This window comes from Montipora capricornis, chromosome 4 (genome assembly GCF_036669925.1).
Source record: "Montipora capricornis isolate CH-2021 chromosome 4, ASM3666992v2, whole genome shotgun sequence".
Taxonomy (NCBI): Eukaryota; Metazoa; Cnidaria; class Anthozoa; order Scleractinia; family Acroporidae; genus Montipora; species Montipora capricornis.
Window position 1 is genome coordinate 44,666,350 of NC_090886.1, and position 16,414 is coordinate 44,682,763.

The following is a 16,414-nucleotide window of genomic DNA, read 5'->3' on the forward strand; positions in this document are numbered from 1 at the left end:
GTCAACTGACAACGAGATAAGACAATTTTGCGTGTTATAGTGTTTCAGATGCATGTACAAATGTCTCAGCCAAACTAAGACATGCCCCTTTTTAACATGATTGTGACTGGAATGGATACTCCAAAATAAGGCGAGACACTTATTTTTGTGTGTGTTTCATCAAGTTTAAAGCAATCTGTGAAAAGAGAGTGTCACCAGAACAATGTATGAAAGCTAACCATTTCGAGTCAGCGCTTAACCGTAATCACAGACTAGATCAGTGCCTAACCCAGTAGTTATTCTCTGCCTAAACAGAGTGTTGTTTATCTCTTAAAGTGGGTTAACGCTGAGGTTGCCAGGTATTGCCACGTAACGTGTCACGAAGTGTCTCACCTTATTTTGGAGTATCCATTTCAGTCATAACCCTTTTAACAGAGCTATAAGAGGGAGGTTTGTCCAATACAGCGACGTTATACTCGGTGCAGGCTTCGTAAAGTGACTCTCTAGCCCCGACCTTAATCAGAACCCTAATCAAAAAGTAGATACATGAAGTTGTTAGGCCTAAGGAGGCACATTGTGACGTGTTTTCAAAGTACCATGAATTGGAGCTAAGAGGGGCCACTTTCTTACGATTTCCACTACCATTTTGGTCTAAACATGTTAACAATTTTACCTCGTTTTCATAAATTGCCTTTAGCATCACTAATAGTGATGGGACAGTGCGGCTAAAACTTTAGCGCCGTAAAACCAAATAAAAGACATGACTTTGGGAAATGAAAATAAAATGAGCCAAACATTGCAAAGCAAATACATGCATGCTTTAATGCAAGCGCAGGAAACTTTAGTGGATGTATGTGTGGGATTACTTGTGCTCTTTAAAGGCCGCTGCACTTTACCCGATTTTTTGTCGGCCGACGAAAAACCTTCACTTACCGTCTAGTGTGCGATGAATTCAGACAAGTCTGCGACAAGATCGGCGCTCAAAAACGTCTTGTCAGGCCTTGTCGGCTAATGTGCGGTGGACCAAGACAATTTGATCGGGCCGCGCGCGGTCTGCAACCAGTTAGGAAGTGCCGTAAGAGTCACGATTAACAAAGCAAGTTTCAATTTCTCGCCGAGTGAGTGGAATAGGTACCATCTTGATTTTGGACGAGTCGGCTGGTTGGTTAGTCGCGAGTGTGCGGCAAGCTGGTGGCCCGACAAATCTTAAGCCGATTTTACTCGGATAAAAGATCTGCAGTTATACGACAAAAAATCGGCTAGTGTGCGGCGGCCTGTAGAGAGAGCTTTAGCATCGGATTTTCGTGACGCGGCAAACGACATGACCATAAAATAATTAAAGTTCTCGTATCCTAACTTTTATCTCTTTGAGAAGTTGGGAACAGACACGGAATCAACTAAAACCAAACATGTTTAGGGACGGTACGTTTTTTATTGGGGGGAGGGGGGGTTGGGCCGGGGCTTCGGAGGGGAGGGTCCTTAGTAATGCTTTTACATATTGGGGAGGGTCAAACCTGTTTTATTCTCAACCGGGGGAGGGTCACAGTTTTTTTTTGGCAAGGAAAAAATTACTCCATGTCGCTTTTATTTGTATATACAAGCAAAGCTACTAGTCATCGTTTTCTGCTTTGTATAGCCACTCAAGCAGCGGATAATCGACACCTCTTCCAACGCATCAACGAACACACCAACTCAAGATCTTCAATAGACCATTTTACAGTTGTAGCTAAGTTACCTGGCCTACGAATGGAAGCGAGGCTGCCGGTGACCCTGTTTTGATACAAACCTCCGTGCTTTTGTAATGTTAATACGGACTAATTAGAATTACAACAACACAATTTGCATGATAAAAGCAGTCGGGGCTGTATCAATGCAAGGTCACCGGCAGCCTCGCAGCCATTCATAGGCTAGGTCGCAGAGCAAACAACTGTAAAATGGCCTATTGGCAAGCACATGAAACTACAACACGGCGTCCAACGACCAGCCATTGCAGAAAATTTCACCGTCCTAAAAAAGTGCCGGAGTAAACTGGACTGTTTGTTCTACGAAATGTTAATCATAAAAGAACTAAAACCATCACTCAACGTACAGTGAGACTCGATCTGCGCGAAGTTATTCACTGATGCTTAACTAAAACATTTACATAACATCAAGCACTGTGGAATGCGCATATTAGATATTCAAAGTCTTCAACTCTCTCTTAACAACTTTGACATTAGCATAAACGACCTCAATCTTGAGAATGATGTTTGATAAACCGAAACGTCGATTAACCGTGATTTTAATTTTTCTTGTAAAATGCTTCAGCAAGCAACTCCTAATCCGATCATTACAAGTGGCCAATCAGGTGCCTCTCTAAAAGTAGCTGCGTAGCTGAAACATGCGCTAAAATTATAATTTTTTTTTTTTTTTAAAGTATCATTACAGGAGGCCCCTGTACGGGGGGTCCTCTTTCTTACCTCTTCCTCTCTTGAGTAGACTCATTGCTAAGTCTCTCTAATTTGTCGGTAAATTCGTGGCAACTGGAAAACTCCTCTCCATAATCATTGAAAACTACTCTTTCGTGCTTAGTGGCGGGCAAAAAAAAATTGTGGCCTTACATGGACGACTCTCTTCTGGGTCTGAAAGACCATTAAAACGGCGTATAGTGATAGCACTGCATCTGCTATAGTTAACAGTCATTTCATCTACGCGCATTGGCTATGAAAAGGTAAAAATCCAACACGGCACGCAACACACCTCGTCGGCTTTTTATCCAACAAGCGGGAATAAAAGAATTGCCTGATACTAATGCATCAGTCAATTCCAACTGCGCCCAATTACTATGGAATCACGTCATCGAAAACCACTGCACCTTAATTCCCTTAAAAAAAGCGGCCTTTTTGAGCTTCGTCATCAATGTGAGCTTCGGAAATCAAGGCTAAGCTAAATCTGTATCGTTGCAGCCATACTCGCAACCCTGACGGAAACGTTCTATTGAAAACCAAAAAAAACTGGCTAAGCATGGGATACCTTATTGTATGGCGTAAAAAAATGGATAACTGGTTGATATGGTAAACCAACTTAACACAGAGCGTCTTTTTACGGGATGAGGTAAGTCACGTTTGGGGAAAAAAAACCGTGTATCTCAGATTTGAATATACTGCTTTATTGAAAACCCTTTTAAATATGGTGACGTAATTTGAACTTGGCGTCCAATTGAGTGAGTACTGTCAGTCAACTCTGATGTCACCGCGGTCGATTTGACGGATGAAAATATTCTTCTGTTCTTATGCAAATTTTCTCTTTAACTTATTAAAACCGATTTGCTGGTGACGTGGGAACTTTGCTATTTTAAATCTTTTTTCTTTTCCATTTTTAGGTCGCGTTACGAACGCCAATCGTCAAACAAAAAATCCATTCTCTCTTAAAAGCGTCCTATGGATTTTTTTAAGGTGTTCTAGATGCGTCTAGATAGGAGAAGGTTGCATGACTTTCTAGTTAAAGAAAATTTGGTACTATTTTCAGCAATCCCAAAACGACCATTTTGTAAAGTTTATTCGTTAAATTGCAATGCAAATTCGTTAAGAAAATATTACAACCCAATGCAGGTACGCAATTGTAAAGTTATCGATATATCTGCGGTTCAGTTCGATCGGTATATAAAAAAAACGGTGGCCCTCAAACATCACTCCATGCAACTGCAGTTTAGATATAATACACTCCCCAGGTAGAAAAGTGCCATAGTTTTTATCTTCAAAAACTGATCGATGTTTAGAGAGCCAAGAGGTTAAAAGGGACAACGTGATTGGTTAAGCGCCCGTGAACAGGTGGAGGTCGCATAGTAGGCGGGCTCGTATTGGGCAAATGGCTTGACTTAAAAGGCAGGTGCTGAATTGAGTTTGTGTCAAGGAACTTGCAGACGTTTTTAAACTTTCGCTTAGAGGTTCATTTCAGTTGTCAGTTTCGAGAAAATGCCCGACATTGCAGGATCAAGTCAAAGCGTTCAAGCGGTAATGGAAGACGCTAGAGTTAATGGTACAGTTGGTCAAAATGGGTTTAAGTCCCCAAGCGAAGAGGTTAGTGCCTTGATAATTAGTGAGGTTTCCTAGATACAACTTCGAACGACTTTGATCTGATAAGGATGTGTGGATATGTGTAGAAATGAGGATCCTTCAGTGACCCGCTGGGTAAAATAAGGTTCAAAAAAGGTGGATAAATCTGAACGCAGAGATCCCGTTAGATAAGTTTCTTTAACGATGTCTTAGGCTCAGTTTAAAAGAAAGATGCATGTCGCAACTTTCTCCGTGAACAAAAACAGTCAGCATGTTTTCACACTCAGATGTTATCTCTACGACAAAAGGTTAAACGAGAAAAACAAACCGAAGACAGAGACACGGTAAGTCAGGACCGCCCCAGAAGATTTGCAGCGATCTTGTAGTCATCTAATGATATCGTTCAAGATGATTTTCTGAATAGAGTAATGAAAATATTAATGGCTTTTCCAACTGAAGCACGTAATTTTTAACTATGGAGTGGCTACGTCTGTAAGAAACGCATTTACGCTCCTAAAACCCGACATTGAGACAGACTTCAATTACTTCGCAGTTTTACACCTCAAATTCCCGCTATCGCATGAATTCAAGAAGGTCATGTTGTTCAAATCGTAATTTAACACAAAAGAATAGCTGCGAATTAACATCAATTTCAGTATCTACTTAGCCACCGTCACTCAAATCGAATTTACGATAAAAACCGATTGCAGTCGACTCAGTTTTCAGTGGTCTGTGAAGAAGATGACCTGAACTCAAACAGAAGTGTTAAACTGCCATTTCAGTAATTGATTCGACTTGACTTCAAAGCCTGAGTTGTATAGAAACACTTGTGTCACAGCGAATCAGCATGAAGTTTTCTAATTTCTCCGAAAGTCTATTTCTAACCTGAATGCTTGGAAATTTGTATTCTAGCCTCAGCGGGTAACATATCCTAACTATAGCGTTTTAAAATACCTTGAAATTTATTCTTCGGTTTGTTTTTCAACTTTCTTCGGTTAAAAATCTGATATTTTTAAAGCTCTCGGCCTTATCCCACGGTCCGCTCTAGAATTTTTATCATTATTTTCTGGTAACTGGAGTTATTTTGAAGATTTCGTACCGTTGAAAGTTTCACTGACCACCACCCGATCGCGAAGAGAAATTAAGTCTGATATTTTGAGTATTTTACCTTCGTCATTATTAAACTTTCTAGTCACGGAGTGAAATTGTCGTCACCATGGAAACGAAGATTTCCAGACTAACCGACGAATCCCTAGGGATAAATCTTCGTTTGATATTTTCTTGTATTGCGTGAATTCTAAGTTGCTTTTCGTGCTTTGCGGTTGAATTCATTAGGCCTAGTTAGGTGTGTAAAAGTGATTTCACTTATAGCTATTCATATTCACATACAGAATGGTTTCTTATTAAATCGTCCGTAGCTTCATCTCTCGCCAACGCATTGGCTGACACATGCGAAGCTGCTGTCGTTTTCCCAGCCAATAGCAGCCTGCAGGCGAAAGTTACTGTTCAATTATTTATCGCGGTTGATTGACTTGCCAAAGCCTTGGGATTTTTGACGAACACTCTGTCTTTTATATCCGTTAGTATAATGACGTTAGCGCTGGTGTTTTTAGCAAAAGAGCCGACTTACCGCGAGATGTAGCGAGCGGCAAACTGCCCTGATCTTGCTTCTGCTCATCATTCTACAGGAAAATATCATGACGGGTGGAAATAACAGTCCGACTGGCAGCACCAGATCTCGCGGAAGTAGCAGCCGAGGGAGTCCGGCTCCAAGCTTACAAGAGAAGGAAAAATTTGATCTCAAATTATTCGTATATCCTTTGGAGAAAAAGTACCAGTGTCCGGTTTGCGAAAACGTCCTTCGATATCCAAAGCAACTGAAATGTGGCCATCGGTTGTGTTCGTCCTGTTTTCATGAATTAGCGAGGTGGGTATTGGAGATTATTAAAGTTACAGACTGAATTCGGTATTATTTTGGCTTCAATCAGGGAAAAAATATAGATAACCTTTACTGCCCTACGGCGATGATCGTGGTTTTGTTTAGTTAAAATTATTTAACCTTTATATAAACGCCTGTACCTCGGAATACGATGAATCTGTTGTCGTTGTTTTAAGATTTAGAATCGCCTGGTGAGATTAGAAATGTATGGACGATCAAATTTGCATTTTACGAGCAGATAGGACATTAAGATATGATCACCCCTCTGTTGTTGGCATACAGTATAACAAACTGGCGGAAAGCGATTGTAATAAAGGCTTATCGCAGATGCCATATTGCGGCTTGGATGAAACACCTAAAAATGTCGTTCGGTTTTGTTCGAATCGTCTTTTTAATGGTTCTGCTCTTTCGATACAAAAGAAAAATTCGGATGAGGTCTTCCTCAATGTGAGTTTAAAATGATAGGCTATGTTAATTCAGTATGTCAATTGAAAACTGGCCTGAAAACAAACAACATGCTGACTTTCTCAACCATTTTCATACGTGGAAAAAAAAAAAGGACATTTGTTTTCTCGATTACTGAGTGCGAGCGTCCGTTATTTATGGAATGAGTTTCTTAGGGAGTGGGCTGACTAAATTTCTCCATTGCCAAGTTAGACACTTCTAAACCTAGAACCTATTAATTTTGTGCTGAATGATGAACTGAAACATAGTAGACTGCGAGCAGTCTCTCTGTTGCTCGAAAATCCGCCAAGAACGCAAAACACCCGCATATCGCCTCATCACAAGTTGCTCAGTTTTTTTACGTTCTCAGTCGGCGGATTTTCGAGCTAATTAATTTAAAGAGAAACTGCTCGCAGCCTACTCGGAAACATAGAGTGTAAAAGATCTTAATCTACCTTCAGATTCCATTCTATTTATTTCTTCGTTTCTTTTTTTAGAGTCGAGCCGCGTTGCCCTCTTGATCAAACAGAAATTGATAAAGATGACGTGAGTAGATCCGTAAAAGTGTAAATCATTATAATATTTCTGCTCATTCTTTTCCAAAGTGGAACATAGATGGGGTGATTGGAAAGGGAACAAAGAAAAGAAAAGTGCCATACAGCGACTCTGATCTTCAGATTTTGAAAACTTGGACCTTTTGAACAAACCCAGTTTAGCTTTCGTCAAACTCAATTCGAGCCACTTGTTCCCGCTTAAAAATTACCTTCAAAATAACTTTACGATCCGTACGAAGTGCCCTCGGGTAGCTTTCTTTTCAAATGTGTTCAGAAATTTCTAAATTAAAGCAAGGCAAACAGCAACATTTCAAAGTAAATTTCAACACAGTTTCCAAAAAGTTGTTATACAAACAACTAACCATTACGGTTGAAAATTAAGCGGTTCATTGTAATTGTACAGCTATTACTTGAATTTCCGGCAATAACTTTGATATCATGGGCATTGCATATGATTTCTCCTAAGGAACTCTTTTCAGTATTGCGAAATCTACAAAGACCTATTGAACCCTGAAAGTCATTTCTAAAACGATCCGGCTTTAACATGTCTCTTAGAGCAGAAAAAGAAAACGGAACGATTGCCCGCAACGTTTCATATCTTGACATGTTGATACATATCCAAAACACATCCGTAAGCGGCACTGGGAAACGAGCATATTAGCTGTATTAGGAGCACTCCATTTTGTGGCTCTACGGTCACAAATTATGCAGTTCAATGCTGACTAACTTTTGTTTTAGCGGGAGATGTTACATATGAAATTGTAGATGAAATTTTATTTTGTCATATGTAAATTGAATTCTGAAAAATGTTAGGAAAACATGGCAGTTTCCGCTTCCCATTTTAATAATTTAAGAACTTAAAAAATCTATTTAACGCTCGTTTAATTATTTAAGACTGAGAGTCCTGTCCAAAATGAAGAGAAAGATGACTTGCATATGAGATGCGCGAAATCCCGAATTGTCGGTTAAAACTCGCCAACTAGTTGGATTAGTCCTTTCAATAAGCCGGCACATTTTGACGGATTTGCCATTTATTTATTCTCAATACATCCCAAAGCGACCGCAGTCCTCGATATTTTCTTTTTCTCCACTTTGTTCTTAGAGGAAAAGGTCAAAATATTAGGTTTTTGTTAAAATTGTTTTCTTGTTTCTTCAGCCCAATCAAAGACCCGATCATTTCGACAAAGCTTTTAACGCCGAGATTTTAGCACTCGAAGTGAAATGCAAGAATCACGAATGGGGCTGCAAATGGGAATCGGATTATCAATACTTTCAGGTAAGAAAATGAGGTGTCGGGCTTTCATTTACAATCTTTTGGTTCGAAAGGTTTGCCGGCCTAAAAACCAGGTGTTAGTGCCAAAACCGTACACGTGTTTGGCATGTCATGAACCAAATTTACCTTTGGATTCAGATTAGCAAACTTCGGTAGTGTTGTTATTCAACAAAATAACTCTTCCTGTTTACACCGTGTCCGTGTTTACGATGAATAATAATAGAATTAAACTGCATGAAAGTCATGCTCCTTAACTCTGTTTTGAATGGTTACACCTAATTAAGAATTTCACCACTGAAGAGCCCCTTGTTCAGCATATTAATGAAAAGCACTAAAGGAAAGTACTGCTTAAAACCTTACGTACATTTGAATGGTTACACTTACAGTGAATATCAATTTACGAAAAGGGTAAAACCACATGGTCACATGATGTACATTAAGAGTGAATCAGTGCATTCCTACAACAACTTAACAACACAAGAAATCTCTTTTTCTAACAGCTGTTTATTCGAATGGAGAGACTTAATCAATTCAATAGTTAGAGACGAATCGAAATCATGGTTCATTTTGTGTGGAGTCTTCTTCGAGGCTCTCGAATGTCATGTTAAATTATTGTCGTTCTCCTTTTAACCCAACAATGCTGCTTTAAAATAACTTTAAAATACAACAAACAATCAAACCCAAACTGCAAATAATATCTCAGCCTACTGAATTGTTCGTAGAAATCGCCTTTTTTTACAATCCAGGAAATTGATTAGTCTCTGAAACTCTGATATTGCTCTCCTCAACTTGCGGAAAGTTTGCGAAAGATATAAACCGAGGCTCTCTTGTTGTGAGAGGAAAACACCTGCTGTCACTGAAACTACTTTGTGTATTTTCAGGAAAATTTCCGGTTCCAGGATTAAAACGATGCTTTCATCTGCTCGTCTGTTTCTGTTCAAAAACACTTTACGTGGGCATATATCTGGTATTAATATTATTCGAACGTACGTTTCGGGTGTCACAGCTTTGTTGTTTTTAATTTCAGTGTTTGGTCAAATCTCGGAAAGATCCTGCTGTTTATTTTGCAAATCCTCTTGCGGCATAGTGTGTTTCACAAACAGCAACATTTTGCTTACGAGCAGGGCACCGAGAGGGAAAAGCCTTCAACAAAGGAGTTAATGAACTCCACCAAGTAGATTTATTTATAGAACGCTTCCCTTGGGATATTCAACATGCCCATTGTTGTAAAAGCCAATCTCCCTGGGAGATCCAGCACGCCCACTGTAGTAAAAGCCAATCAAAACAGAGCTGTCTCGGCGTCAGGGGAAAAATTTTCATATTTTTGTGGGAAAAAACAATAGCTTTGCACGCCCTTCGCGTGCGTAATTCAGATTTGGCCATTTCTTTGCCATCGTCGGCAAAACAACAACGTGAAATAGCCAAATTTGAGGTTTTATGACGCACGTCAGCACTTAAGGATCAATTTTCATTTTCCCCTAAATTAAGCTCCGTTTCGACCATTGTCATTTTTGAGGAACTACCACACCCTTTGCTTGTCACATTGAAAAGGTTGAGATAGTCACGAAGTGATTACAATAACGTGAATTTATATTTTGGGATGAAGTTCTCGTTGCCGTCGCCGTTGTCGTTGCTTAAGGCTTGGTTCACATGTACGACGCAAATGCAAATGCAAATGCAAACGCAAACGCAAATGCAAACGCAAACGCAAACGCAAATGCAAACGCAAACGCAAACGCAAATGCAAATGAAAATGCAAATGCAAATGCAAACGCAAACGCAAACGCAAACGCAAACGCAAACGCAAACGCAAATGCAAACGCAAATGCAAATGCAAATGCAAATGCAAATGCAAATGCAAATGCAAACGCAAATGCAAACGCAAATGCAAATGCAAATGCAAATGCAAATGCAAATGCAAATGCAAACGCAAATGCAAATGCAAACGAAGTCCACACGTGTCAACGCAAACCAATCTCGTTCCCAGAACACCGTCACTCAGAGCCTCGTGCGCCATACAGCAAAAAATAATCGCAAGATAAAAATGTACTTCAGTGTATATTGCACTGCTTACAGCCTCCCATGCAAGGATTTCATCCACAGACTTGAGAGTTATAACCATCTCATACAGCATTATAAACAGCGCAACATGAATGTACTACTTCAGTAGTATCTTTCACTTGAGTGGTCACACCTTTACCCACAATCGCAGATTGAAAAGAAACAAGAATCACCCAATGCTCTCCAGAGGTTTTCGTTCTCTACTCAATCGAAAGAATCTCGGGCTATAAGAACGAGAGAACGAGAATGCAGTGAAATAGGACTTCACTTAATCTGAGACCTCTCTCTTTCTCAAATTTCTCAAATTGCCCATCGGCTAACGAGAAAAGAGATCATCCCGTTACGAAGATTTGGGTTTTCTCTTACGTGATGGTGTAGTACGGGCACCATAATCAAATCACTGATTCCTTTCGTTACTCGCACAATACCCCACCCTCGCCTCCCCAAGTGTAGGAAAGACGAGACAGAATGTGAAAGCAACACTAATTTTAACCAGCTTCATGTAAATTGGAGCATTAACATTGATCCTATGTTTGTGTTTTTAGGATCATGTAAACTCCAAATGTGAGTACGCAGAAATCCTTTGCCAAAATGACTGTGGAGCTAAATTTCAGAAACGATTTCTTCAAAAACATTTAGACAAGGACTGTCCCAAAAAGATCATTGCGTGTCCTTACTGCGATGACAGGCACCTGCGAGAAGACAAAAAGGTAATTGACTGTGACCCCACCCCCATCCCCTCAGGTTCCCCCAACATCTCCTATTTAAAAGATGCGATGAAGAGCCAGTTGCAGCAGGAGCCCCATGACTAGGAGCCTCCCAATGCATTATATCCTTGAGTCAACCTTTGCCCGTATCTTTCTATTTTTAGAACTAATCCTTCAGCAGGAGACTCACATTTACAACAATTACATCAATTTGCACAATTTGCATACGTTGTTTTTGCTATTTTTGTCTTTGTTCCACAATAACTTTATTCTGATTGGCCATTCTAAACAGTGCCGTTGCAGAGCCGAATTTTAACTCGGGGCGTTCTAAACATAGAAAGATACGAGCAAAGGTTGAATCATAGGGCTTTTATGGGAGAAGCAAGCTCCTACTCATGCGCTCCTGGTTGCAGTTGGTAGATTAAAGACGCTTTCCAATTAAAACAAAGTGTTTCCGATTCCAGAGACATGAGTTAGCAAATAAGGTTGGCAAAATCATGATGGCGAGTAAGAAAGCGTGCGTGCGTGGTCTAATGCCAATTTCTCCGGCTCATCATAGTTTGCTGAAGTGTGACACATGAACTACCTTCGGGTTAGATCACCGCTGCCCTACCGAATGAGCTACAAGGTCAGACGGGACCGGGTCGTGGAAATCAGAAGATGTCAAATTCACGGCAATTCCCACCCTGGTCAGAGTTTTTCTCTGTCCTTTTGTGGGTCCAATTCCATTAGTAGGGCTAACGCTCACATGGTTCATATGGGTAGAAAACAGCTCTTCACATTACCCTACAATAGCAAGAGAAAATGAGGGGACACAGACGGAGGCTCCCGGTCCAGCCCTTGGGATATGTCATGTCAACGCAAGTGGTTTTTAGACGAGCGGAAGTCTGTCTTCCGAGACGTCCGTATGCAGGCCAACCTACATCTTTGGGCAACAGAAAAGAAAAAAGAAATTCCCAGAAAGCCAAAGCAAGACTGCATGCGGACGTCTCGGAAGACAGACTTCCGCTAGAACAAAGACTTCCGCTTGTCTAAAAATAACTTTCGTGGACATGACATATCCCGGCCAACGCCCTGAGCCTTCCTCTCTGTCCCCTCATTTTCTCTTGACAATAGTTAATTCTGTTGAAATATAAAGTGCTACACGGCCAACGTTTGCAAAAATGTAACCCACCCTTGCATTTGTAAGTAGCCAACTAGCTTGCCTCCGGCCAGTTGGGATTCTTAACAGTTGTTGTTGAATGTTCTATTCTGTTGTGATGGTGTTTCATTGGCCCTGAAAAGCCCCTATGGGGAGTGGTCAATTAAGTATGTATTGTATTGTATTGTATTGTATTGTAGTTTTCATTAGCACCTATTGATCAAGTCGCTCTGAGCTTGAGTTTGTTGTTTGTGTTCATGCTTAGGTTCCAGACAAAACCAGCCTTAGCATTCAAGACGTGACGATACCAAATGTTAAAACAACGATATTGCTTTTTAAATATGAAAAATATCGATATCCTGCGTTATCAGTTCTGATTCGCTGAATGAGACACAGCCTTCAGACGAGCGTTTCCGATTAACTGACATCCCTTATGACTTTCAGACACATTTAGCAGAGGAGTGTCCCAAACTGCCGCTGCCATGCCCCAACAAATGTGACAAGAAACTTGAAATTCCACGAGATGAGGTAAATATGTCATAGCTCACTTCATTTGTGTTACATGAAGTAACTAATGCCCAGTAATATTCCCTTTTAAGTGTTCAAGACTTCAACCAATTCAACTATGTCTGTAGCACTATTATTTTGAAGGTTTTGATAACTCTGAGTAAATAAGCCTCTTATTTCCTTTTCCTCTAATGCACAGATGGACCAACACATCGATGAGGTTTGCCCAAAGACGAAGTTGGTTTGTGACTTTGAAGTTATCGGCTGTACTCACAGGGTAAGTTTCTTTTTCAAGATCTTTTTTCGTTTTTGCAATGTCAAAAAAAAGCTACATCTAACCACACAAAGTAGTTTTCAACTGTGACCTCCACTCGTTCACTATACTAAGTGACTGACTCTACTATCTCAGGACAAATTTTTATCTAGAGGTAAAGCTTGACCTTTAGTACATTTCCGAGTTTCTTTTTGGCTTTCTTTCAAAACGAGTCTTCTCGCGAGACCATTCTAATGAAAACGGGGTTGATTTGCATGAAAATGGATAACTCATTTTCATTTGACTGGTTTCCACAGACTCGTTTTGAAATGGAGGCAAAGACTAACTCGAAAATGAGTTACTGTTCGTTTTCCCGCGCTTAGTGCCGGCTGCCGACCGCAATCGTTTGTTCTGTTTGGTTTAGCCTGCACGCGGCTGGCTCATTCTCGTCACCAGAACCTCGGATCGACCTAAGGCTCCGGGAAACTCTATGTAGGAGAACATGCGCCGTAGGGTTCTTATAGCCAAAAATTGGCTATTTGAACCTTATAGCGCCTGCTCACTCCTCATGCTAACATGAATGCACCAATCAGAGACGCTGTTCATTGTTCTTCACGAAAACCAATGAAAAGACACTTTGTTTCAGGCTTCCCCAGAGCTCTTCTCTCCCTCAGTCAAGAGAAGAGCTCTGGAGTCGAGATTGGCAGCTGGCTATTGAGCTCGCGCCATTTCACGCACGAAGAGTCTGCGTGCAGGCTATGATTGGTTCATTTGCTTAAAGACTCGTTTAGAAACGGAGACAAACAACAACCTCGTTTTCCCGCGCTAAGTGCCGGCTGCATGGCAAGTATTTGTCCTGTTAAGATTGGTTCATTTGATTTTTAAAAGTAATTTGAACGTCCCAGCGAAAAATCGGAAACCACTCTACCGACCGAAGCATTAATTTATCGACAGTATTCTCCATTCTACTGATTTATTTATTTATCACGCGTGCTGAACGCTGGTTTTGTTCAATTTTATTTTACAGTGCAGTCGGGAAAAGATGCCAAAACACTACAAGAGCGCTATGATTGATCACGTCAAGTCAATCTTCAACAAAATAACAGAGCAAGATGAGCGACTGAAGAAACAAGAACTTGTACTAAAAGAAAACACAGACTTCATCAAAGGGGTGGACAAGCGAGTCGGTGACCTCGAGAAAATCGCAAACAGTCAACTAATATGGCGAATCGAGGACTACACGCGGAAACTGAAGGAAGCTAAGGCAGGCAACGCGGACACGCTTTTTAGTCCAACTTTCACGACCAGCAAACACGGTTACCGTCTTTGTGCCTCTGTGTGTTTGAACGGCGACGGAAAAGGAAAAGGGACACATATGTCGGTGTTTATCAGTGTACTGAAAGGTGAGAAAATCAAAGAAAAGAATCGATCGATATCACATGATTGGTCGCAACACGTTGCACACGCATGTTACACGACGTTATCGTTCACTCATCAACAGGTGTCAACTGGATTTTCCTATGGTAGAATGCATTAACTATAGTCCAAAATGGTCAATAAAGTTTACCAAGGAAAACGTGGAAAATCACGAAAACTCACAACGATTTGTCCTTCCTCCAACGACAGTGCAACAAAAATTGCTGTTCAAGTATGTTCAGGATGATGGATAGATATGTATGATAAATGACGGGAAGTTTCCCATTATTCTTTACCTCGACATCCACGTCACTTGTCCCCAGAAATATCTCTTAATATTTTTATCTCCCCCTAATCTCATCTCCCCAGTAAACATATTCGAATAAAATAAGCCTACCTAAAATAAGCCAAACCCTGAAGCCTAAAGTGAGAAAAGCAAGTCTCATATAGAAAGTCTTTTCTATAGTAATATATTCTCCTCCATAGTTAAAAATTTAAAAAAACTTGAACGTGAACTCAAACGTACATTTTGCGCGCAAAATCGTCGTCGCATACCGTTTCGTTTGATATCCACGCTTTTGAAACAGACTACTAACTCGTTTTAAAGACACAGATGACTTGCTGGAAACAAGAGTTAAGTGAGTTACAAACCAAGAAACAACGTTAAATTATCATACATAAAACAGTGCTAACTCCATTGCTTCCGATACCTAAAGGAGAAGCCGAAAGGAAAAGAAAGGAACTTTATTCAAGCGTCTAGTCTTCTAGCGTTGGAACTCTAATTGAGGACACTGTAAACTATGAAATCAACACTGAATTAACACAGATCAAATCAAAATTAATGTTGATCTTTGAGGAGGGGAGAAAACCGGAGTACCCGGAGAAAAACCTCTCAGTGTAGAGAACCAACGAACTCAACCCATATATGATAACGCCGAGTCTGGAAACCCCCGGATCACATTGGTGGAATTAAGGCGAGTGCTCTCACCACTGCGCCATCCCTGCACCCCAAACGACCGCCTTGTATCCCTTCATTTGAGGGTTTAAATCCTCAAACAAAAACGTTCCATTCCGCTCTGAATTCCTCATCACGTCAATCTGCCTGTTTGTATTAATTTCATGCAATGTCTCCTATTCCTTTAGGTGCTTTCGACAATTTACTGAAATGGCCGTTCGATTACCGAGTTTCGTTTTACTTGCTGGATCAAGATGACGACCACTCCCAGCGAAAACACATCAAATTCAGCATCAAGCCGAATCCGTGTCCAGAAAATGAACCGTTCCTCGGCAAACCGAAACTGGAGAAAAACGCAAGCTTTGGAGGAGCAAAATTCGCCAAACACGAAGAGATCGAAACTCGGCACTACGTAAAGGACGATACGATCTTCTTGAAGATCTCCGTTGACTGCGATGGACTTAGCGAGCCTTAGCAAGTCGAGCACCGCCAGGTTTTTGTTGCATAACATTAAAGCGACACGTGCGCATGTGTATAACTCACTTCATCATCTCCTGCTCATTATCCGTGACTTCATTTTTTACTGAGTTGTTTTCACGTGTTAAACATACCTACGTAGATTGGAAAACGAGAAGTGTCAGTAAGTATGCCGAATGAGAAATTTTAAGTAAATATCCACCAAAACTGGAGATAAAGAAATATGACATGCAACTGCGTGAAAGAGACGTTTTTTGAAAGTGATACGGATGGCAGGTGAAAAAAAAATTAATAACACCAAAAATGAAGGGACATCTTGTCTGCCATGGCTTATATTTTCGTGTCGAAAAAGCACCAGTTCTGCCCTGTTAACCGTCGACAACCGATGGTAGAAAAAACAACAATGATAATTACGCATGCAAAAGAAAAAATTTAGACATGCCAGAGCCAGTCTCTTGCTGAGCACCGCAACCAGTAGGGTGGGAAAGCGAACAACCATTAGTTGACCTATTTTTATCGCGGTTGTGTCAACATTTTTAGTAATTCAATAGTCAATGGAAGTAACGTGCATAGTTTATGAGAGCCCTGTATAGCAATGAATGTTTTCTTTTTTTTTTCAAGTTTGTATTAGGCCCTGTTTATAAGCAGGTAGGATAACCCTACTGCTAGGGTTA

General features: G+C 40.6%; 2 protein-coding genes across 3 annotated transcripts in view; both read left to right on the forward strand.

Annotated features, from left to right (window-relative positions):
* LOC138047062 (lamin-B2-like) overlaps positions 1–787 on the forward strand; it is an 8,848-nt gene extending 8,061 nt beyond the window's left edge. The window contains exon 3 of the mRNA XM_068893752.1: positions 1–787. This exon is cut by the window's left edge and continues 389 nt beyond it. Within this exon, the coding sequence (XP_068749853.1) occupies positions 1–40 (40 nt within the window). The 3' untranslated portion in view covers positions 41–787.
* A 3,070-nt stretch (positions 788–3,857) lies between these two features.
* On the forward strand, positions 3,858–15,974 carry LOC138047068 (TNF receptor-associated factor 4-like). 2 transcript variants are annotated; one of them, XM_068893762.1, is made up of 9 exons: positions 3,858–4,037; positions 5,702–5,940; positions 6,894–6,942; positions 8,107–8,226; positions 10,830–10,994; positions 12,577–12,660; positions 12,839–12,916; positions 13,920–14,295; positions 15,452–15,974. In XM_068893762.1, exons 1-9 carry the CDS (start codon positions 3,933–3,935, stop codon positions 15,736–15,738), a joined length of 1,503 nt encoding a protein of 500 aa, XP_068749863.1. In that variant the 5' UTR covers positions 3,858–3,932; the 3' UTR covers positions 15,739–15,974. The 2 variants fall into 2 exon arrangements, with proteins under 2 accessions (XP_068749863.1, XP_068749864.1); XM_068893763.1 differs by lacking the exon at positions 3,858–4,037 and adding an exon at positions 5,551–5,592.
* Positions 15,975–16,414: the final 440 nt, after the last annotated feature.

Excerpts from the sequence above, each read along its gene's own strand:
- LOC138047068 (XM_068893762.1), top strand. The coding sequence starts at position 3,933 with ATGCCCGACATTGCAGGATCAAGTCAAAGCGTTCAAGCGGTAATGGAA. Across the intron at positions 12,661-12,838 it reads TTGAAATTCCACGAGATGAG|ATGGACCAACACATCGATGA; the intron begins GTAAATATGTCA and ends TCTAATGCACAG. Across the intron at positions 14,296-15,451 it reads GTTTATCAGTGTACTGAAAG|GTGCTTTCGACAATTTACTG; the intron begins GTGAGAAAATCA and ends CTATTCCTTTAG.